Source organism: Phyllostomus discolor, chromosome 5 (assembly GCF_004126475.2).
Source record: "Phyllostomus discolor isolate MPI-MPIP mPhyDis1 chromosome 5, mPhyDis1.pri.v3, whole genome shotgun sequence".
Taxonomy (NCBI): domain Eukaryota; kingdom Metazoa; phylum Chordata; class Mammalia; order Chiroptera; family Phyllostomidae; genus Phyllostomus; species Phyllostomus discolor.
In genome coordinates, this window is record NC_040907.2 from 170,205,463 (window position 1) to 170,227,265 (window position 21,803).

At 58.4% G+C, this 21,803-nt stretch overlaps 1 protein-coding gene across 1 annotated transcript in view; it reads right to left on the reverse strand.

Moving 5' to 3' along the window:
- The window catches only part of CPXM2 (carboxypeptidase X, M14 family member 2), an 82,025-nt gene that overhangs the window by 52,734 nt on the left and 7,488 nt on the right, over positions 1-21,803 (reverse strand). Inside the window, exons 2-3 of the mRNA XM_028512868.2 lie at positions 18,478-18,576; positions 5,976-6,085 (exon numbers count right to left, since the gene is read on the reverse strand). Coding sequence (XP_028368669.1) covers positions 5,976-6,085; positions 18,478-18,576 — 209 coding nt within the window. The remainder of the gene's footprint in view (positions 1-5,975; positions 6,086-18,477; positions 18,577-21,803) is intronic.

Consider the following 21,803-nt stretch of genomic DNA (forward strand, 5'->3'; position numbering starts at 1 on the left):
GGACACCAGGAGCGACTGCCAGCTGGCAGACACACCCACCTTCTCCTGGGCACCGACGCAGAGGAAGGAGCCATGGTCCGGCCTGTGGCCAGAACTTAAATTTGGATCTCAGCTCTGCGCTGACTAGCTGTGGGGTTAGGGCAGGTCATTGAGCCTCTGAGACTTCAATTTCCTTATCTCTGGAACAGAATTTCTCCCCCGGTATGCTGGAGATGAAATGAAATATTCATTGAATGACATGCACTAACATAGGCGAGAAAAACTCAGAGAGCAAAGCGGAACAGAACCCACTTCTGAACCAGAGAGCGCCGAGTCCTTAATAACCTGTGACCTGCAGGCCGGGGTCTTGCTGCCTTGGGCCCCCCTTTTCCTCCCTCCCCTCCCCGTTCTCCCGAGTTCTTCTAACGGCTCATGTGTGCCCAGGCAAGCCCCTCGAGAAGAACAGCGCGTTACCGTCATTACGGTAATGCTCATGCTGAATTTTCCAAGAGAGTCGTCATTTAAAATATTCAGTCCTGTTATTCCCATAAAAACCCAAACATCCAACATTCCAGCATTTTGGCACGCGCACGCCGTCTCCCAGACGGTTTCTTGAGGCCAGATGCAGAACAAAATCTCTTTATCAGAACAAGCAGGACATTCCTCGGTTTGGAAACGACCCCACTGTGATTAATCTTGCCTCCGCAGCGCCTCGCACACAGAGAGCCCCCCGGCTGGGACCTGCTGAGTTATGGCGAGGCTCTGTGCAGCCAGAAGCCGGCTGGAGGCTGACCACCCAGAGAACCGGCACGGCCCAAAGGAGTAGACAGCCTCAGGGTCAGAACGCCAGGTGCAAATGACTGCAGAGAGAGAGGTGGGAGGGGAAGGGGCATGCATGATGCCCAAGATGCTGCCCACGCACTTCCCGCCGGGATAAACGTGGTCTCCACGGTTAGGTAAAGTGGGGTTCCAGGGGCCTCAGAGCCAAAGGGGACAGGCAGACGGACACAGGCACAGGATGTCCCCATGCACATGCACTTTGACACCAGGAGAAAGCTCAGTTCACATTCTATAACCAACTTCCCGTCTTCCTGCGGGGTACACCTGAAGCCATGGGCACTGACCGTCTTCAAGGCTTTGTGCCTCACCTCAGGTAAAAGGACGATCAGAAGATGGAACGTGGCTCCTCATGGCAGCACCCAGGCTCTCCGTCGGATTCCTCTAAGGGAACGGCGGACAAGGGAGCCGGGGCTCCTTCCAGCGGGGCCGAGGAGTGGCTGCGATCCGCGGGCGTCAGAACCAGACCTCTGCTCATGAACGCGGTGCCAGAGGGGAACGTCTCTAAGGGTCAGACTCCAAGTCATTCTAGCCCGGGTGGGACAAGACAGGGCCGCAGTGTCACGGGACCCTGATCAAGCATCGCACGACACGGAAGAGTCAATGCAGAACCCTATGCATTTTCTTACGACCTCCAAACGTCAGCTCATCCAAAACTCGGGTCTGAGCATCCATCCGTTCTTCCAGATTCCTGTTTGCAGGCAGAACCTGAAGTTCTAGCCACAGCCTCGGTGCTTCGTTTCCTCGGTCACATGTCGGGCTCACGCTCCCCACATCAGAGAGCCTGAAGAATGAACTTGACACCAGTTCCTGGAAGTGGCACGTCTGAGTGCAATTTGCTGAAAGCTTTCCCGCCAAGGAGGCCTCCACAAGATGGCAGGGGGATACATCACCCGGGAAGAGGCGCTGTCTCGGACCTAGCCACCCCCTTGCTCAGCGAATGAGCCACAGATGATCGCTTGGGGTCCTCAGAGAATTCTGTGTGAGGTCTCAGCCTCACAAGTGTGAGAGTGCAGGGGTCCTGGGTGCGCAGCAGGACTAATCCTCGGTCAGGGGCAGACCCCGCAGCCAGCCTGCTGAGCCGGGACTCTTCCCTGAGTTCTCAGAAGATCTGTCCTGTCCCACAGTACCGATGAAACACACCTTGGGTTTCTTCTCTAAGCTTATATTAAACAGATATGAATACAATGCCACTTGCAGAAAGGAGAAGTTATCATTGGGTTATGAGGTGCTTTTACACTTTCAAAGCCCCATGCTTAAGATGAGGACAGGAGAATGCTACAGGCTGAATGTTTATGTCCCCTCGGATTTTATGTGTTGAAACCTAATGCCCAAGGTGACGGCATAGGAGGAGGGGCCTTTGGGGGTCATTAGATCATGAGGGTGGAGCCCTCAGGAGTGGAGTTGGTGCCCTGATGAAAGACGCCCACCACCGTGGGGAGGAGACACTGAGTGGGAACCGGTGGGGGACCCTCACCACGCACCAGTTCTGCTGGTGCCTTGACCTTGGACTTCTCAACCTTCAGAGCTGTGATGAGTACCCTGTGTTGTTAAAGGTCACTGGGTCCATGGCATCCTGTTACAGCAGCCCAAACGGACTGAGACAAAGAGACAGGTGTTTCTGCTCTAATGTGGCAAATACAAAACAGAAAAAACTTGTTGTCTGCAAAATCTTGTGCTATGAAAACAAGTTCATGGGAAAAGTAGGCTTCAAAATCCATGTAATTCTATAGTCAGAAGTCTTAAAAAAGAAGTCAGTCCTAAAAAAAATACTAGCAGTTAAGGAAACATGCAAAATTGATTTTTAAAAAAGTGTAATGTAGCTGTAATACTGGAATTGGACGTTTAAAAAAGCCACGGTAAAGGCAATACAAGAAAGGAGGGGATAAGGAAGAATGGCAGCGGCTGATTTGGGGGTCAAGAGCAAAATGGGCAAAAAAAACCCCTGAGCAACAAGCCTTCTAAAACCTGTCCTGCCCGCCCACCCCCGCCCCGGAGCCCACGGAGTGCGGAGAGCGAGCACAGGATGGAGCGCTCCTGAGGTCTGCACTCAGCCGCCCTGGTGCCCTCCAGGGCCAGACGCTGGCGCCTGGGCCCCCAAAACACGAATGTCCTGGCAAAAATGACGCACAAACCAACACCACTTCCACGTCACAATGACATCATTCCGTATCTGCCAATCACCGGTGAACGAATGCGTGCAAGTGAAACACAGGCAACAGCAGAGCAGCCCGAGCCATCACCTTCGAGAAGACACCCTCCCAGCAGCCACGGCGCCCCTCGGCTCGGCAGCAACTGCCCAGGAACGTGTAGTGAGCCCGGACAGAGGGGCAGACACCGTGCGCAGTGCAGTGTGGGGCACGCGGGAGAACTGGAGTCATGCTCTCCGCAAGATCCTCATTGGACGAGGGTGACGGATGAGTAAATCCGTGCGAGGCAATTGGCAGGAAAGAGGGGTGGGCGTGGTTTAATCCGTGCCCAGGGCTTCTGTCTGTGGACGGGGAGGGGAGGTGGGGCCGGGTTCGAGAAGTCGTCAGGAGCAGCCACTCCAGGCTTCCTGCGGCTGGAGTTCACACCCCGCCTCTCCCGGGACGGGCAGATAACGCCCAAGGAAACACGCCAACCATCACTCAGGAGCACAGCGCCACGCAGAAATAAAGGGGGGCTGGTCACACGGGGCCCAGTGGGGAGCTGACCCCGGGGCATCTGGAAGCTACCAGAGGCTTGAAGCAAAGTCGTGAGATGATCCAGTAAACGTTTTAGAATCCTAAGTCACCGACTTTCACCATTCAGTGAATCCTGGGAATGCCTGGGACTCCCATTTTACCTATGAGGCAGCTGGGGCTCTGAGATCACCGTCCCGAGGTCCCAGGTCTGTAAGTGTCAAGGTCGAGGGCTGAACTCTGCATGCCTGGCTGGGACGTCGGCCTGCCCTGCCACACTCCGCCTGCCCGCTCCGCCGGCGGGATTCCCAGGTGGAAGCACGCAACCCCTCACCCCCGCCCCCACCCCCAGACTGAGGGCTCACGGGGCCTTCCCGCTTCAGACTGGAGGTGGGGGTGAACAGGAACACCTCCTCTTTGATAAAGGGTCATTTCACATACAGAGAAAGTAGTCAAGGCATCAGACGACAGCTCCCAAGTAGTGCACAACACCCCCGCGCCCGGGGGGGGGGGTCTCCCCTGGGTGGGTCTGCCCTGCGTGGGTCCGACTTCACTGACTTGGAGGGCGGAGCCGATTCAAGGTGCCAGGGGCACTTGGATTTCTAATCATTGCCCCCCCCAGACTTCGAGGGTGCGTTCTCAAAGCAGCGTCCACTTGTACACGTCCAAATGTTTCTTCACAGCTATTACTTTTTTAAAAAAAGAAGGAATATGCCCTGGCTGGCGTAGCTCAGTGGATTGAGCACGGACTGCAGACCAAAGTATCGCAGGTTCGATTCCCAGTCAGGGAACATGCCTGGGTTGCAGGCCACAGCCCCCAGCAACCGCACATTGATGTTTCTCTCTCTCTCTCTTTCTCCCTCCCTTCCCTCTCTAAAAATAAATAAATAAAATTTAAAAAATAAAAATAAATAAAAAAGAAGGAACATTTATAAACCCACTTTGGCTTTTACTGAAGTTAGTGGTGGAGACGTCTGGCCTGCATTCTCCTGAACTGCAAAGCGGTGACAGTTGAATGGCTGGAGAGTCCCTCCGACACAGTCCAGGGTCAAGGGCAGAGGGCGGGGCAGAAGCCTGGAGCTAGTGCACTGCTCCGATGCCCTGGCCTACGAGTCCCCAGGGAAGGGGCCTCGTCCACTCATGTCCAGTTCCAGCACAGTGGCTGCCCATAGTGCGAGTTTACAGTGACCTCAGGGTGTCTGCTTTGCCGCTGGGAGGTGGTGAGTCTTCGTGGCCCCCAGGTCTCAGAGGTAAAAGGACCACACCCTCCCAGAAGCCTCGATGAGACGGAGCTTTGGCAAAAAGGGTTTGGAAACCACGGCCAGTCATAAGCAGGTGGGGAAACAAAACAAAACTACGAGAGAGCCAGGCTGTTAGAGGACCACCCGGGACAGCGTGAGGTCAAACGCTCAGCTGAGCGAGGACGAGTCAGCAGAGGCTGGAGCCGGGGACAAAAGGCATTGTAGGGGGGTTGGCGGGATCAAGGCCCCTCCCTGACAGAAAAGTCCACGTGCTAGTCCTAGAACATGTGCACATGCCAGCTCACACGCAGCGGGGGACGGAGGCTGGGCCCACGCCGTCACAGGTCCTTATCGGGGGAAGAGGGGGAATGAGGGGGGAAGAGGGACGCCACCTGCCACCGCCGGCTTCGAAGGAGGAGGGAATGCAGGCGCCTCAAGGAGCGGGAAGGGGCGAGGGCAGGGACTCTCTGCTAGAGCCGCCAGAGGGAGCACAGCCCTGCCCCCTCCTGGGTTTTAGCCCGGGGGGACTTCCGTCCTCCAGATGGTAAGAGAATGCACACGTGTGTGTGTGTGTGTGTGTGTGTGTGTGTGTAAGCGGCTGCGTTTATAAGTTCTCAGAGCAGCAGGAGGTCACGAATGCCATGGATGAAACAGATTTCGGCCCCTCATGCTCGCTGGAGGGGAGGGGGACTGCAGGCAGGGCGTCCGCTTGAGACGAGGCCCGGAGCCCTGAGGTGCACAGTGCGTGGGGTGTGCAAGGAGCTCACTTTCTGGGAGCAGGACCTTGACAGTCGCAAGGGCCAGGGCCGTGGTGGCCCCTGGGTCTCAGGGAGGCAGGCCGGACACCCAGTGCCAGACCTGGGGGAGCCACGGAACAGCCAGGAAGAGGTGGGGGCAGCAGGGGGCATGAAGAAGCAGCGGCAAACAGGAGAGAGGGGACAAAGGCCGCTGCTTGCCCATGCCTGCCGGGCTCAGCGGTCTCCTCCTGCCCTCTCCAGCCACATCCCGGGCAAGCGGACTGCCTGGGGTCCAGGCGTGAGCAGCACCCTTTTTACGAGGGTGTCCTCAGAAGAGACGCCTCTCCTGGCCCTCTGTCTCTGGGAGAGGGGGGTCTGCGGCAGCGGGGGGAGGGGGGGGGCTAACGCAGGTTAGATGCGGCGGGTGGGCGGTGCCTGGCCCCAGCTCAGCCCGCCACCGAGCGTCTGTGGCCACAGCGGCTAGCCACGCCCGTCGGAGCCCTTCCCCGGGCCGGTACCTGGATGTTGAGTCGCCCCCGGTGCGCCCCCAGGCCGTAGCGCTTCACTGTGGACGCATGGAGCTGGAAGTCTGTGATCTTTAGGGTCTCCAGACCAAGAGGCGGGCAACCTGGAAAGGACAATGCTTGTTACCAACGAGGACCCATGTGGAAAGGAACGAGGTTCTGGTTTTCGGAATCTGGCTGCGCAAGTGCTTTCCCATCTCCCCCCCTCCCCGCCCCCCCTGAACTCTGGCTCCAGCCCCGCACCCGGGCATGCTCAGTGTGTCTCTGGGCAAGTACTATCGATTCATCGGTCGACACTGTGCCAACTTTCCGCTCCGGGTGTTTCTGCCCGGATATCCCCTCTCCCTGTTGTTGTCGTCCCTGCTACCGTCGGAGGCTGTTTCCAATCAAGGGCCCTTCCACGGTGTGACTCAGCCGGGAGCAGCATTGGTTAGCAGTTTCAGGGCGGCCCTGCGGCTGAGCTCTGCCAGTGAACCAGAGTTTAGCTGACCTCGCTCCGGCAGCCTTGGCCTCTGCACGGTGCACGCTGGTGTGCAAAGCCACAGAAACAGGGAAAACATATAGCATCTTTTGTTCTTGGCAACACGGGCAAGTTGGAGAAGGGCTATTAAACACAGTGCGGTCCCAGCTTCCCCGGAATGAGATGTCAGCCCTGGGCCAGGCCCCCGGCCACCGTCCCGGGTCAACCCATGGTCCCTACAAATGAGAGGCTGACCAGCAGCCCCAGGGCCGGAGCCCAGGCCTCCTGACTCCCGGGCAGCTGTTCCCGCCACCCGCCCGGCATCAGACCAGAAATCTCCAAGCTGTGCTGTGTCCTTCCGATTCAACCCCGAGGAAGACAGCAAAAGCCCCACAGTGGAAGTGAACAAAGTCTATTTTCTACGAGAAGCATTAGAAAGTCCCTAAGGTAAGGAAGCCCACGGCTGTCACACAGCCGGGATGCTCTGTCCGCGGCCACGTCAGAAAACGTCCACTCTGGTCCACTCCTGAGATGACGTGACAGCCGGGAAAGCCGCTCCCCGGGTCCACAGCCCGGCTGACAGTGGGCGCCTTCAGAGGGGAGCTCACACACACACACACACACACACACGCACACACACTCTCTCGGCGGCTCACAAGTGCAGTCCTAATAAGGAAGTTTCTCCTTATCGGAAGGCGCTATCTTTAGAGCAGTTTGGAAGCCTTCGCCATCATCCACCCTAGTCACAAAGAAGCTAAAGGTGCTTCCCGCCGAGAAAGTGCACACCCTGGACGGGCAAAGGCGAAGTCACGATGCCCAGGGCTGGGAGGCTCCCTCAGGTGTGAGAACCAGCCACAGTTCCCCTGAAGAAGAATACTCATCATCGGAGCGATGGCAGGAATCTCACCAGGGAGGGACCAGAGCAGGGACACAGAACAGCTGGAGGGCGGAGCCACCAGGGCCCTGGTCCTCCAGGCAGCAGGTACCGCCAACCACATGCTCCCAGAGGGACGGGGTCCCACAGCATCACACCTGGCGGGGGTCTCCCTTCGACTGCACGTCGTCCCTCCCAGAGAGGGCCTGACTCGCTTTGTCACATGTCTGCTGCTGCTGGAAATCGGGTGCCGTGGTTAGCAGGGACATTGGTATGAAACTCAGTCAACACCGGTGCGGGGCAGGCTGCCTGTCCAGCGTTGCCGGGAGACACCAGCCTTTGTGCGGCTGAGGCGCGGGCCACGGGCTCTTCCAGCCTCTCTCCCTCACTCGACACCCACCGCCTCCTCTTCCCCTCCCCCCACGCCACTCCTGGGTTCTGCGGTCCGCGCTCTGGCTGCTGCCTGGAAGCAGGGTGGCTCTCCTCACGTGGCGGCCCCTGGGGACTCCTGGGCCTCTTCTTCGTGCCCCTGCATTCCGCCCCCTCCCCTCTCCCGACCCACGGCGATCAACGAGCCGGCACGCTGCCCCCTCAACTAGCGGGATCAAATCACGTGCACGCAGAGTCTAACTCAGAACCCCACTCTTGAGCATATATGGGCACCCACGACCCCGTGACCTGCCACACCTCGAACCTGCTCGTCAGCAGGAGCCCCGGTGGCTCTGGAGGCTGCAGTAGGCATCCGAGTCGCCTTCCCCGGGGCCAGCGCTGAAGAACTCTGCAAGGCTGCGGCGGCTCCCGCCTGCCTCCGGGGCGCCCCCGGGTCCCCCCCCCCCCCGGGCCCACGGCCGGAGCCTCAGCGGGGGTCGGAGACTCAGCACCCGCCGTCCTCACCCCCACGCAGCAGGCTGACCTGTCTTCCTCCAAGTCTCTCCGCACCCCTCCTTCCCTGGAGAGCCCCCATGCCCTCCCTCCCGCCCACCGTCTGATTCCCGTGGACTTTCACTCCGCTCCCGACGCTGCACCCCGCCCCCCCCCCACCCCCCGGCTCTGCAGACACTGCAGGATGCCCCAGCTGCCAGTCACCCGCCTTCCCCGAATCACGTCTGAAAACATCGTGGAATCAGCGAACATGGCGGGAACAAAGGCTTTAAGCGCACACTCTCGACACCACCGGTCTGCGCACAGAGACGCCCGAGGCAGCAATCCCGGGTCCAAGTCGCACCGACCCTGAGGAGCTGCAAGGCCCCCAGAACCACCGAGACTCAGGATGCGGCCCAGGAATCTCCCCAGTTAGAAAACCAAAGGATTTTCCCACACGGGAGGACAGGAAAATGAGGGGCAGGGCAAGAATGTTTTGCTTTAAAGATGCAAAATTCACCCAAAACACAGAGCCCTGAAGGGTTCTCTGTGCTCAATACTTGACTCTGAGGAATTTCCATCTATTTCACCTAGATTCACTTCCCTCCCTTCTTTTTCCCACCCCGGGACCACCCCCCTCAAGGCTTTCGCCACACCTGCTCCGCGTCCAAACCGAGCTGCTCCCCCCCTCGGCCCCACTGGCAAAGCGGAATCCGCGCTGGAAACCCAGTTTCGGGAGACAGTTGAGGAAAACAGTGGAATGCCACCAGCTCCCGGTCCCTCAGGCCACCGCTCAAGGCCACCCCCTGGTCCTTGCGGTGACACCTGCACAACGTCAGTCATTCAGCTGCACCCGCATCTGGACACGACAGAGACCTGGGCTGATGTGACAGCAGCGTGACAGCCCCGAAGGCGGGGGGGAGCAGGCAAACACAGCCCACAGAACACACTAGCGCCCTCCCAGGGAGCACCCACGTCTTCACCCCGGAACTTCGGGAGGGCAGAGGATGGGGAGGGGACACGAGGCCCCGTCCCGGCTGCAGGCCCTCCTCGTGCACGGCGGTCAGCAGATTCCCAAAGCAGCAGCGATCACCAGGCGAACGCGAGGCTTCTCGCATGGGCAACCCCGGGTACCCAGGGCCGAGGGAAAGGACATCAGAGCCCAGCACCCACTGTCAGCCACCAGCCGGGGCATCTTCAGACAGACGGGCCCTTAGGAAAGTGGCCCCCTCCCACCAGAACCACAGGCTCTGCAGAAAGAGCTTCTGGAATAATGTGCCAGAGACACAGACAGACGCATGCCCAAAACAGGAAGGGGTCGAGCACTCTGCCCACAAACGTGCTCCCCACGCCCAGCCAGCTCTGCCGGCCGAGGGACGAGGAACGGCAGACGCAACACACGGCTGGAACACGCCCTGCTGAAGCTGCTGCGGCAGGGACCCCGCAGGGACTCAACTCCCGGCCAGCCTGCCCCAGCAGCAGCCCCCAGAGGCCCCGCAGGACGGCCGGCCCAAAGCACACCCACTCTTCACCAGCAAAACAAGGTTCTGTTGTCTTTAGCAGGGAAAAGACTCTCATCCTGAGACACCTGTGGGCGAGGAGAATGTGAGCAAAACGTGTAAAGGGAACACTTCAGGGAGATCTGGATTAGCGGTTGGAGGTGAGCCATGCATAGCGTGCAGGCAAGCGAGTGACAGCTATCCGAGGTGACTCGGTTTCCTCCTAACGTCAGGACACCCTGTGCTGAGCGGGCGCCGTTTCCCAGGCCCAGGCCTCCTCCTGCGCCCCCTCCCGCCACACACAGATGTGCACACACAGCAGTTCACCTGTCCCTTGCGAATGCACTCAGCACTGCAGCCACCTTGCAAAACGGGTGTTAGCACCGCGGCACCTGGGCACCGGTCCTCCTTGACATCTCCACCACGAATGAGCGGCATGCACCCCGGCTCTTCAGGAACTCGGGGGTCTGCTGCCTTCACATCGTGGAGATCCTCACCACGCAGGGCGAAGCAAGAATACGGCGTTCAAACTGGAACTCTACACCCGGAGCTTCGACTCCAACCCCAACCCGACACACCTAAGCTGTCGGGGCAAGCTGTCACGAGAGCCAAGTCATTGGAAGGACTATAAAAGGGTAGCGATTTGGGGAGCACCCGGGCAAACGTGCAAGCAGCTACCCCAAGCCAGGCCCCCTGAAGCTATTTTCCTCTCCACACAACCATGAGGGGCCATCCTCCCCAGAACAAACTAAGGCTCACCCAGAGGCTCACCCGGAGTGACACCACTACCGGGTGTCCACGTCAGAATTTGAAAAGCAAGCATGACCCAAAATCCCAGGCGCCGGCTTCACGCCGCCTCTGTTTGACTGGAGAACCCAAGGGTGTCATGCAAAGGCAGGTTGGGTGGGGGGGTGGGGGGCACCAGCAGGGGAAGGAAGGGGAGCCGGGCCAGGCACCTCCAGCTGGCAGAGGGCAGTGCAGCGCCCAGGCCGGCGGGCCTGCTGTGATCCCCGCTGGACACGGAGCAAAGGATTCTCCAAGGCGTCCAGAGCCCCGCCAGGGACGGGCTCCCTGCCATCCTCAGCTTCAGCGTTTGCCGTCGCCTCTGAGTCGAGCAGCTCTGACTCACGACATTCCTTCCTTCACCTTTCTGAACTTGACATTCCCTTTGATCAGTGAGAGTGTGGAGGCAGTGTCCTGGGGTGCTGGGGAATGTGGGTCCAGAGGCTCTGGGCCGGCCTCCGAGGTCGCTGGCTCCCCGGGGGGGGGGGGGGGCGCCTTGCTCGGGGTCTTGGGAAAGGAGCAGATCTCAGCCTTCATCTAATCGCCCTGAGAAAGCGTCTTCACACCCCCACCCAAGGAAACCCTTCAGAGGTCGCCGGCATTATCATCGGCCTCTTCCAGGCTGCAGTTCCCACCCTAGCCAACATCGCAATGCCCTGGGGGACTTAGAAAACAGATAGCCAGACCCCTCCCCACGGGCTCTGATTGACAGGACCCCAGCGGGGCCCTGGCCCTGGTGTAGGGCTCCCAGCTGAGGCTTCTGAGCCCCTCGGAAGCTGGCTGGCGTCTCTCATCTGCTTCTTCCTGCTGACCAGCGGCCACCTCGTTTGAGAAGCTGCCCAAGACTTCCTCCCCCCACATACCTCCCCCTCACCCCACCTGCCCTAGCCTGAAAACCGTACAAGCCACACTGCACCCGTCACAGGGCAGCAGCGGTGCCTTCTCACCACTGAATGTCCAAAGCCCAATCGACTTTTCCTGATAAATGAGTGAATTTTTATTATGAGCCAATATACCTGATAATCACTATGTCTGCATCACCATGGATAGTTCATTGTTCTTACATATGACAGGGGACCCCCAAAACCCTGAGATTATCTTCTAGAGGGCGGGCCCCTTGTGGTACAGGCTTCCTCCACTCGGTGAGTGTCTAGGAACCCAGCTGGATCGGGGTACCAGCTGGCGTTGTTGTGAGAGGCTGTGTTTGGCTTCAGTGAATTTTTTTTAAGGCTCTTTCAAGGCATCTGCCCATTTCACGAAGGATGATTTACGGGCACACCTGCCCACACCACACTGAGTGTTCAGCAGTTTTTGACCAAGAACAGCATGACCCCCGTGCCCCGCCCCCCCATTCACCTGATCTTGCCCTGAGCAAATGTTTTTTGTTTCCCTGGATGCAAAAAAGTCCTCAAAGGGAAAGCTTTGCTGATGAGGAAGAGGTGAAACAAAAAAACAGCAGAAGCATTAAAAGGGATCAAAATGGACGAATTCAGAAACTATTTTGAGCAGAGGGGGGGGGGAAATCTCAAAAGGTGCATCACATCAAATGGAGAGTACTTGGAAGGTGACTGAAATTTAAGCACATAACAATAAATACACAATTTTTATAAATAAATTCTGGGGATTTTTGGGTCCCCCCTCCCTTGTATTGCTTATGAAGCTCCTCGAGAAGGAACTATTGGTCCGAAAGAGCATTTCTCCAACCTCGTTAACTTGCGTATCACTTTCATGAAGTTTTCCACGTCCGGGTAACACCCGCACCATTTACTACTTAACAAAGAGAGCTGCCAGGAGGGGCTGCGCCGTAGCTCAGTCCGTGGGACCTTCATAAACCACAGCTAACCTTCCCTGAGCGCTTGTTACATGACAGCCACTGTTTCATGTGCTTCGTGCAGGGTGCCTCAGCTAATATTTACCCCAGTCCTATGAGTATCTCCTGTTCTTGTCTCTATCTTATATTTGAGAACATTGAGGAACAAAGAGGTGGGGTTATATGCCCAAGTTCACACAGCTGGTAAGAGGGGGGCTGGGCTTTGAACGCAGCTCAGCCTGACTCCAGGGCTGGTAACCGCACGATACGGCAACAGAACAAGGCCCCTTACCCTTCACACAAGAAGAGCTCTTACCAATCAACGTGCACACGCGTGCACACACACATGCACACGCTGGGGGAGACCGGAGAGACGGACTCTGGAATGGTGACTGCGGCTGTCTCCGGGGGACTGTGGAGGTGTTGCATTTTCTCCTTGGAGTTTTTCTACCTGTTCCCAATATTCTACAGGGTGCGTTCACTTCTGTCACAGTCAGAATGCTTCACAAAAGCCAGGGGGAAAAATTGACTTTAGAACAACTTCCACTTCAAGAGGTTAGAAAAAAATATCTTTTGAAAGTTTCAGGGTATGACATGGTGCACTGGGTTTTCTGCTAAACCCATCCCGGGGCCAGCCACGTGGAATGAAAAAGGTCTGGTGACAGGAGCACTGGGAAGAGGCACAGCAGACAGTCAGGGTGTCAGCAGGACAAAACCCAAGGGCAAGAGAAACACGCGCTGGCCTTGGCCGTGATGACTCAGAGGAGCTGCCGCTCTGGCCCCCACCTCCCCGAGAATGTGATCCTGTGACCTTGTGACCAGAGCCATACTTGGGGACACAACTGGGTGACAGAGACGAACGGAGCCTCTCAGAGGCGCCCAGGGGCACTGCTGAACCCATCAGGGCTCTGTCCCCCCCAGGCCCTTGCCTGGAAGGCAGTTCCATGCCACCGAGTGGACTGTGGCCGTGGCCTCGGACGGAGGCCTGTGACGCCTGTGGCCGGGCTGGCCACGCAGCCCACCTGGTTTTAATAATCACTCGGCGGAGCCTCCTGCAAGCGGCAGTGAACCCAGGGCCCACAATAAACCTCTCCAAATTGTGAGGCATGGCTAGAAAAGGCTGACGAGGCAGAGGGTTCATTTCAGAGACCGAAAACAACAAGGTCAGGGAGCCCTCGGCTGTCCCGGGCAGGGGTTCCTCAGGCTTTCTCCCCAGGTCCTGCCCCAGAGGGTGTGGCTCCATCCCGGCCCTGCCCCGGCCCTGCCCCGGCCCTGCCCCGCACCTCCCCTCCCTTCCAGGGAAGTCTGACAGGCAGATGCAGCCTTGCATCACCACGTCTGCCGGGGCCGCCGAGGTCACGTCAGCCACGCCCCCTCCAGAGTCAGGAGCCTGGAGTGTGCACCAGGGCTCCCCACGGCTGTGCCAGATGTCGGAGGGGAGGCTGAACGGGGGCCAGAGAACATCTGGTTGAGCAGCCACGGGGAGAGGCTCTGAAGGGCTCGGAGGAGAAGCCTCACGTCTGACACACACACACACACACACACACACACACACACACACACACTGAGCAGGCCAACCCCCAAGCAGGGTACCCCGCTGAGGCCTCACCCAGTCCAGGCACAAGGCAGGTGAACTGAGCAGTTCCCCCTCACCACGGGGTAGGGCTTTGGGAAAACCATCCACTTCCATCATAGCCGGAAACCAGGCTTTCTCCCTCCGGGTCACAGACCGTGCCGTGCCAGGGGCTAGCCCTGCTGTCTAGCCACGCCGCATCCACTGGGGACACCTGGCCTGCCCCCCAGGGGACTAGTGCCGGCACAGGGCAGGTGCTCGGGAAGCAAGTCTGCCTGCCGTTCTCGTCGAGTGCAGCTGCCAACGCTGGGCATGTTGGGCCAGACGCGGGCCCTGCTCTCAAGCATTCACAGCCTCCCAGGACAGAACGGCCACACCTAGGAAGCACCATGATGGGAGCGAGGAGAAGGTGGGGACCATGAGGAAGACATACAGGAAAGAGAAATAGAGGCAATCAGGGCAGGCTTCCTGGAGGCAGCATTTGCAGAACGCTGAAGTTCTAAGGCTGGAATTCACTGGCCACAGCCCATGTGAGGAGGGCCAAATCCAGGCCACCATCTGTGTTTGTATGACTCACGATTTAAGAATGGTTTTTATAATATTTTAAGGGTTGCCGTTTGAATAGTTATTTAAATACCTACTTAATAGTCTTGATTTTTGTCTCTCGGCCATTAAGACATGTACTATTTATGATCTGATCCTTTAAAAATGTTTGCTAACTCCCTAACTAAGGCACAAAAAAGTCCCCACAGAGCAAACAAATATCACGGCCGATGCCTGCTGAAGGCTGGCTGTAGGCTGTGTGTGCTACACTCCACGGACGTTATTTGGTCTCCACAAGAACCCTGGAAAGGGCTATTATCCCCACTTTCCGGAGAAGGAAACTGAGGCACAGAGAAGTAGTAGCCTGTTCCGTTCCCCGTGGAGGAGACACATGAGCCAGGTCTTCAGGAGCACAGGGCTCGGGAGAAACAAGCTCTGTGTGGCTGGGGGGAAAGGTGGGCAGAGGCCAGAGAGGAGTCAGATCACAGTGGGCTGCGCATGCCAAGTGGGGGATCACCGTGCAATCGACCCACGGCCAACCACATGGGCATGGGGTCATTTCACCGCAACGCTGTTTATAGCAGCACAATACCGGGAGCAACTTAAATGCCCGTCACCAGGCAGTTAGATACATTCCAGAACACGCCTTTAATGGAACGCTAAGTAACCTTTTTAGAAAACAAGGATCTTCTTTATCCTCTTTGTATTAGTCAGCTGCTGCTGCGTAACACGCAAGCACAGACTCTTAGTGACACACAATGAGCAAGTACTTCTTAGGGGCCTACAGACCAGCTGGGCTCAGCCGGCGACCCCAGGCTGTGGGCTGGGGCCTGTCTGCCCCACTCACCTCGCAGCCTCCTTAGCCCGGGGGCCCAGGGCGCACATTCTTCTCATGGAAAGGGCAGAGGCACAGGGAGCCACTGGCAACAAGCAAAGCTTCTTACACCCTTGGTTCAGGGGGCATCTTGTCCCTTCACCTCGTCACTCTGTCTTCACCTACTGGCCTCAACCAGGGACATGGACCAGCCCAAAGTCAAGGGCGTTCCCCTTCTGTGAAGGGAACTGAGAAGCTGCGTGGCCAAGGGTGTGCACCCAGGGAGAGGTGGAGGCCTAGACCGACAACTCGGCCAAGTGCACCATTGCAGAACAACATCCGAGATGCATTACTGTTTCAGCTCCTGGCCACAGCTGACACTGCCCCTTGGTCATTAAGCCAGCCAGGGACATGGCCTCTCCCTCCAAGGGCAAGTTCCCCAGGGGTGACGTCCGCCTCTGACACAGCCCTCTGAGGCCACCCACTCACAGAGCTCAGTGTGGTCAGTGTCTGTACCTCCCAACACCTTGGAAACAGAGCAAATCACATCTGCTCCGTCTGCCACACTGGACACATGCAGGTCACATCTGCTCCGTCTGCCACACTGGACACATGCAGGTCACATCTGCTCCACCTGTCTCTGAATAAAATGCCACCTTACACGCAATGTAGGTGACATCGGTTCCCCCCGCCACCCCAACCCCTTCATTCAGTGCAGCCTAGAAGGCACAGAGGAGAAGGAACACAGGCTCCCAAGAGGACCCTCTGTGCAACCTGGGCCCCGTGCCACCCACCCTGGGCCCCGTGCCACCCACCCTGGGCCCCGAGCCACCCAGCACCGCCCTGCGGGCACCCCGCCTGGCCCCAGGCCTGTGTTCCGCACCGCTCTGCCCCCTGCCCCCGTGAACAGCACCTCCGCGGCCACCATCTCTCTTCCCTCCACTTGTGCATGTCAGGGGCCTCCACAGCTCCCCTTCCCTCCGGGGCCGTCCCCAGTTCCGGTTTCTCAGAAGAGCCATGTAAAGAGGTTTCCCAGGCCAAAGCCCCTTCTAGGGCACTCAGTGAATCCGAGCCGTAACGGCCGCCTTTGAGACCAGGGGTCCCAGCCCATTCGGCCAGAGCTCAGAGGTCAAGGGCAGGGAAACAATTTGAGTGGGCCCATGTGGGGGTGGGGAAGAGTACCTGTGGCAGAACAGGAGAGGGGGCCAGATCAGACCTTCCTGTGCCTGCGTGTACACACGTGCTCCTACGTGTAGAGAAATGGGCCTTGACACATCTTCCTGAAAAGGCCTCCGAAAGCTCCAACAGCTTCTAACTCTGGGGATGATGAACCATAAGGTAATTCAACTCAACCCTTCTGCCGAAGCCACTTAAAAGAATTTGGACAAAATATTTTCACATATGCTTCAATGCACGTAAGAATCAACAAGACAGAGAAGAACTCTCGGGCCCAGATCCGACGGCAGCAGGGACCCTGAGAAACCTCTGAGGGCTGCTTCAGCACCTGCCATCCCAGAGGACAGCTGGTGTTTCATCAGCCTGCGGGGACCAGGGGACGGAGAGCCACGCCAAGGCCCACCTGCGAGGAGGGGTCCCACGACCACCCGTGTAGAGACACAGCGACGCAGCCCCAGCCTCTCAGGGGCCCTCGGCACTCCCTCCCGGTGCGCGGGTCCTCTCGGTGGCCCCGGCACAGGACACCACGAGCACAGGACACGTCCGCCCACTTAACGACGGAGAGTCCTTCTCGTCTGCTGACTGACGGGAGGGGTTCCCTTTGCTGAACCCCCTCCTGTGTTACGAGGCGCTCTTGGTCCTGTGCAGGACTGCTTGGACGGCGAGTTCCTGGTTACAAACACAGCCCCGAACCCCTCATCGCCTTGTGCCTACGGGGACGTGTGATTCCCCCGGGGACTGTAAACTTGGTGACACAGCCTGAGGGCTCGCGTGGCAGCCAGAAGGGTCCTGCTTCTGTGAATGCAAATCTTCAAACTGCTCTCGTTCTTCGAAGCAGCGGGACTGCTAAGGAGAAAGTCTAGAGTCAGGAAACCTTGGCATCGATTCCCTGTTCTGCCACTTACTTACGAGGGGCATCACTGAGGCAAGGGACTCGTGGCACCAAGGTGCATTCTCCCCGCCTGTGAAATACGGAGAATGACGTAACAGGAATGACAAGAACGATATCCTCAATACTCAGAGGAGCAGTGGGAGGTGTCAAAATAGGAGGCCCGGTGCCAGGCAACGACCCAGAGCGTACATGCGAAGAAATACACGGCCACTGTTCCTAGCGTGAGCGGAAGTGGGTCCTGGACCCCACGGCTCAGAGCGGCGGTCCCCAACCGCTTTCACGCCGTGGCACGCAGAAACCAATTCCTAAAATCCCGCCACGCACCATAAAATAGATTCTGTTTTTGCCGATCTGACCCCCCCAAAATAAGCATAATAATAATTACCTACCTTTTTACCCCAAAGTGACTTTTCTAAACATCAGGTGCCTGTGCTTGTATGTATAAGAACTAACCAATCAGACACAACCTGATGATGTGACGTGACCAGTAAGACCCAACTCCATTACATGACCTGCACCTTCATGGGTCAGGACAGGGCATTCACACCAGGATGGCCACTGTCCTGTTGGCTGTTGTCTTTTTTTTTTTTTTATTTGACCAGCGAAGGGAAAAGCAGTCAGTGCCCCTGAGCCAGGCATTGCCTGATTTAAACATTCTCACGGCACCCCCTTTGAAAACCGCTGAGTCATAGAGGTAAATATTAGTGATGGCGATAGTTAACAATAGTAGTGGCCATCCCTCGTGGGCCCGAGTGTGCCCGTGAGTCTAGGACTAACGGTTTCCGCTGTCCCACGGTAGGTGAGTAATTGGAGGACCAGCATTTGCACACGGCGGTGAGACACCCAGGCTGGCGTCGCCCGCTGCGGAGGTAGTACACTTGCTCTCCGACCCCGGGGGCTGCTGGGCCTGGCTGCGGGGGGAGGTAAGTGTGTGCACCCGAGGCTGGGGCAGCCGTGAGGCCCCACGAGACAGGAAATGGTCGTGCCTTCGGGGAGACAGGATGGGGGCGGCAGGAAAGGGACCCAGGAGCTCCGCAACATGCAGAGATGATGGGAGAATCTGGCTGAGAGCTGCTGTGTGCTGCAGGAGACAGGGCGGCCGGGAAGGCTCTCACCCCCACGCCAGGCAGCTGCCCGTGGGAATCGGCAGCGCGCTGGACAACGGGCGGCGGCCCGGCATCGGGCGCGGCTCCCCACGGGGCCTCACTTACCCTCTCTGACTTCACCCTGGGCCGCGGGGACGCTGTGATCATCGCTGGCAGCCCTCTCAGCGCTCTTGCCTCTCACGCCTTTTCTGTTGCTATTTTTACCTAAGAAAGAAAGAGAGGAATGCCTTTGTTCCACGCATGTGACAGTCGTCCCAGGACGGTGAGGCCTCGGCTGTCTTCCGCAGAGCGGCCGTCCCCACCTCTGCGTCCCCTGTCCCCAGCGAGGTGCCTGGGACGCTGAGGTGCTCCTGGTTAAAGGAGAAGCAGCGTGGTCTGGTGAGGACCCAGGGAAATAAACCCACCCTTACAAACCACGTCCATGTGGGGGTCCGTCGTCCCTATTCTGACACTGCAGGTGGCCATGTGGTTGTGCCTGGGACCCTCCCCCCTGGGACCCAGAGAGTGATGATAACATGGAGCTGGAACTCGGACTTCGGACCCCCGAGCTAGCATTTCCCTCGGGCAGGGCTTCGCCCTCCCCAGCCCTGGCCCGCTGGGTGCCTGGGGGCTGGGGGTGGGACTCCTCACGGCCCCTAGGAAGCTTGCCCACCCCAGTGCCTCAGGCCCCTCCAGCTTCCTCCGGCACCTGCTCCTTCTCCCTCTGCTCCCGGACCACGGGCCTCCCCTCAGGCTTCGGTGGGTGTCTCCTCCCCCCAGGGCTTGGTACATGCTCTCCCCCCTCCTAGTGCTCTTCCCTTACCTCCACCTAGTTAACTCCTGCTGAGCCTGCCAATTGGCTTGAGCTCCCAGCCGGAGGAGGCTTTCCTGCACCCCCTCCTGGGTCCATGCCCCCTCTGACGCTCCCATAGCACCTGCCTTAGGTCCAGAGGCCCCTGAGCAGAGGCTGGTGCAGGGGATCGGGTGCAGGTGGCCACTGAGGGAGGGCCCCCGGGGCCAGGGGAGGAGGGAGCAAAGCGGAGTGGAGTAAGGAGCTCAAAAGGCTGCATTGTCAGCTGACCTCCGACTCTGCCTGATCCCCCGTGGGAGCTCTGGAGCAGGACCAGCCCACTGCAGGGCCCCCATCCCCCCCGGGGACAAGGGGCTGCTTTTCTACCTCTGGGTAGCTCTGGCCACAGACCGACCCATTGGGGAGTGGGAGCTGTCACCTTCCGGGGACAACGCTCCAGAGATGGAGGCAGCTGTGAGCCGTCGTAGCCAGGACCCCAGGCGTGGCGGGGGGGGAGGGTACCTACAGGAGAGAGGGCCTGGGTGGGGTGCCAGCAGGCCCACCATGGCTCTGCACACCTGTGCTCTGTGGCACCACCGCACATGCACCACACACGGTGGCCTGTGCGTGGGGGGAACTGTGTCTGGCTGTGCTCACTGCTCTGTCTCCAGAATCAGGCAGAGAACTGGCTTGAGGAAGGAAGGAAGGAAGGAAGGAAGGAAGGAAGGAAGGAAGGAAGGAAGGAAGGAAGGAAGGAAGGAAGGAAGGAAGGAAGGAAGGAAAGGAGGAAGGAAGGAAGGAAGGAAGGAAGGAAGGAAGGAAGGAAGGAAGGAAAGGAGGAAGGAAGGAAGGAAGGAAGGAAGGGAGGAAGGGAGGGAGGGAGGGAGGAAGGAAGGAAGGAAAGGAGGAAGGAAGGAAGGAAGGAAAGGAGGAAGGGAGGAAGGAAGGAAGGAACTCAATAACCAAACAGTTAAGAACAGGGGCAGACCTGTGGAGAACGATACTTAGTCTGGACTTTATAAAGCAAGTTGAAATACCACTACTGGATTGTGCCAATTAATGAAATCATTTCTGATTGTTCCACCATCACAAAAAGAAAAAATACGTATTGAAAAAAAAACTTAAATCTTCAAAAACGTCAAAGGACACACTGGGCCCAGGTTAGGGCCCTCTTCCCTCCATCGTATTCGTGGTGACGGCCACTGGAAGGGCCTCTCGTCTTCCACGGAGGCTAGGAAGTCACGAAATGAAGCATTCCCCTCGGGTCAAGGTCATCAATGGAGCAAACACCCAGAAGGCCGGCGGGGAGAGGCAGCCCGGCCGGGTGCGTCTGACATCAGCCCGACGCCACCTGGGCGTCGGTGCCGTTTCTGTGGGTGGAAGTGTCGCAGGCAGCGGCCTCCGAAGGTGGCTTCTCCTGAAAGAGTCTGACCGAGGGTCTGGGGGCCCTTGGCCATTCGCCCAAACCAGGGCCATAAAATCGGCGAACGTGGACTCTGCCTTGGCAGGGAGATAAGACTTCAAGGGCAGGACGGTTTCACCAAACACGCGAGGAGAGGCGGATGTTCTGGGAAAGGAAGCACCACCATCCCGGCCCTCCCCCGAAGCCAGCCGTCCGTCCAGTGACTCCCCTCTGCCAGGGCCACCTCTCCTCAGCCTCCCCTCCCGCACCCCGATCCATGCCCACGACTAGAACATCTCCGCTCAGCGCGGGGATACAAGAAAGGCCCAGACGTGCACCCGTGTACAGCCACAGCCCCGACAGGCCGATCCCCCGGGGGACCACCATGTGGGGTGTGGGGGCGGGGGGACAGGAGCCCTGAAGGTTGTGGCCAAGGCACAGAGACACCAGGCAGGGCCTGGCCACCTTCCGAAGCTCCGGGTGCTGCACAGGCCTGAAGGTCTGTCCCAGGGGTTGTCGCTGCAGGGACCACAGTGCGTCCTCGGGGAGGGGACCCACCCCACCTCGGCGTGCCCCGTTCCCGCATCAGGAAAACGAGGTCACGTGACACCGGCCTCGGCGGCAGGGACAGGGGTGGGGGACAAACAGCACACGGCACGTGCCGGTGCTTCGGGCGGGGCCCGAGCGCGGTGACTGGAAGACAGTTTCTCTTCTTTCACCAGCGATACCGCTGCTGCGGGCCTCTCTCACCCCGGAGCCCCGTTCCGGCCGCTGAGACATCTCAGCCGGCCTGTGGAGGGGGCTTCCCAGTCTGCCAGGCATCTTCCTGTAGATTATAACATTCGGTCTCAGTGAGTGCCCCCTGAGGGCGGGGAGCTCACTCTGAACGTTATTTCACAGGCGGGGACACTGAGGCTCGGGTGGGGGAGAGACCCACCCGAGGGCGCCGGCAGAGCCAGGCACAGCTGGAGTCTGGCTCCCCGTCTAGGTCCTTCCCAGCCCCTTCCTCTCTTAGAGCAAGGAAGGCAACATATGGTCCGTCCAGATGAAAGGAGAGAGTCAAGTGGAAATAGCATACAGAGAAGGAGCCAGAATTAAATCAACATCTCCATCTGGGCTGCGTGACAGAACCGAATTCCTTAAAAGTAGCAAAACGGAATTGCCCATGTGGGCCCCAGGTTCTATTTTGGTCTGCGGCGATAAATAGAATGCTTCTTGATTGATAGGAAACCATTTTTTCCCCTCTCTATACAAGGAGCT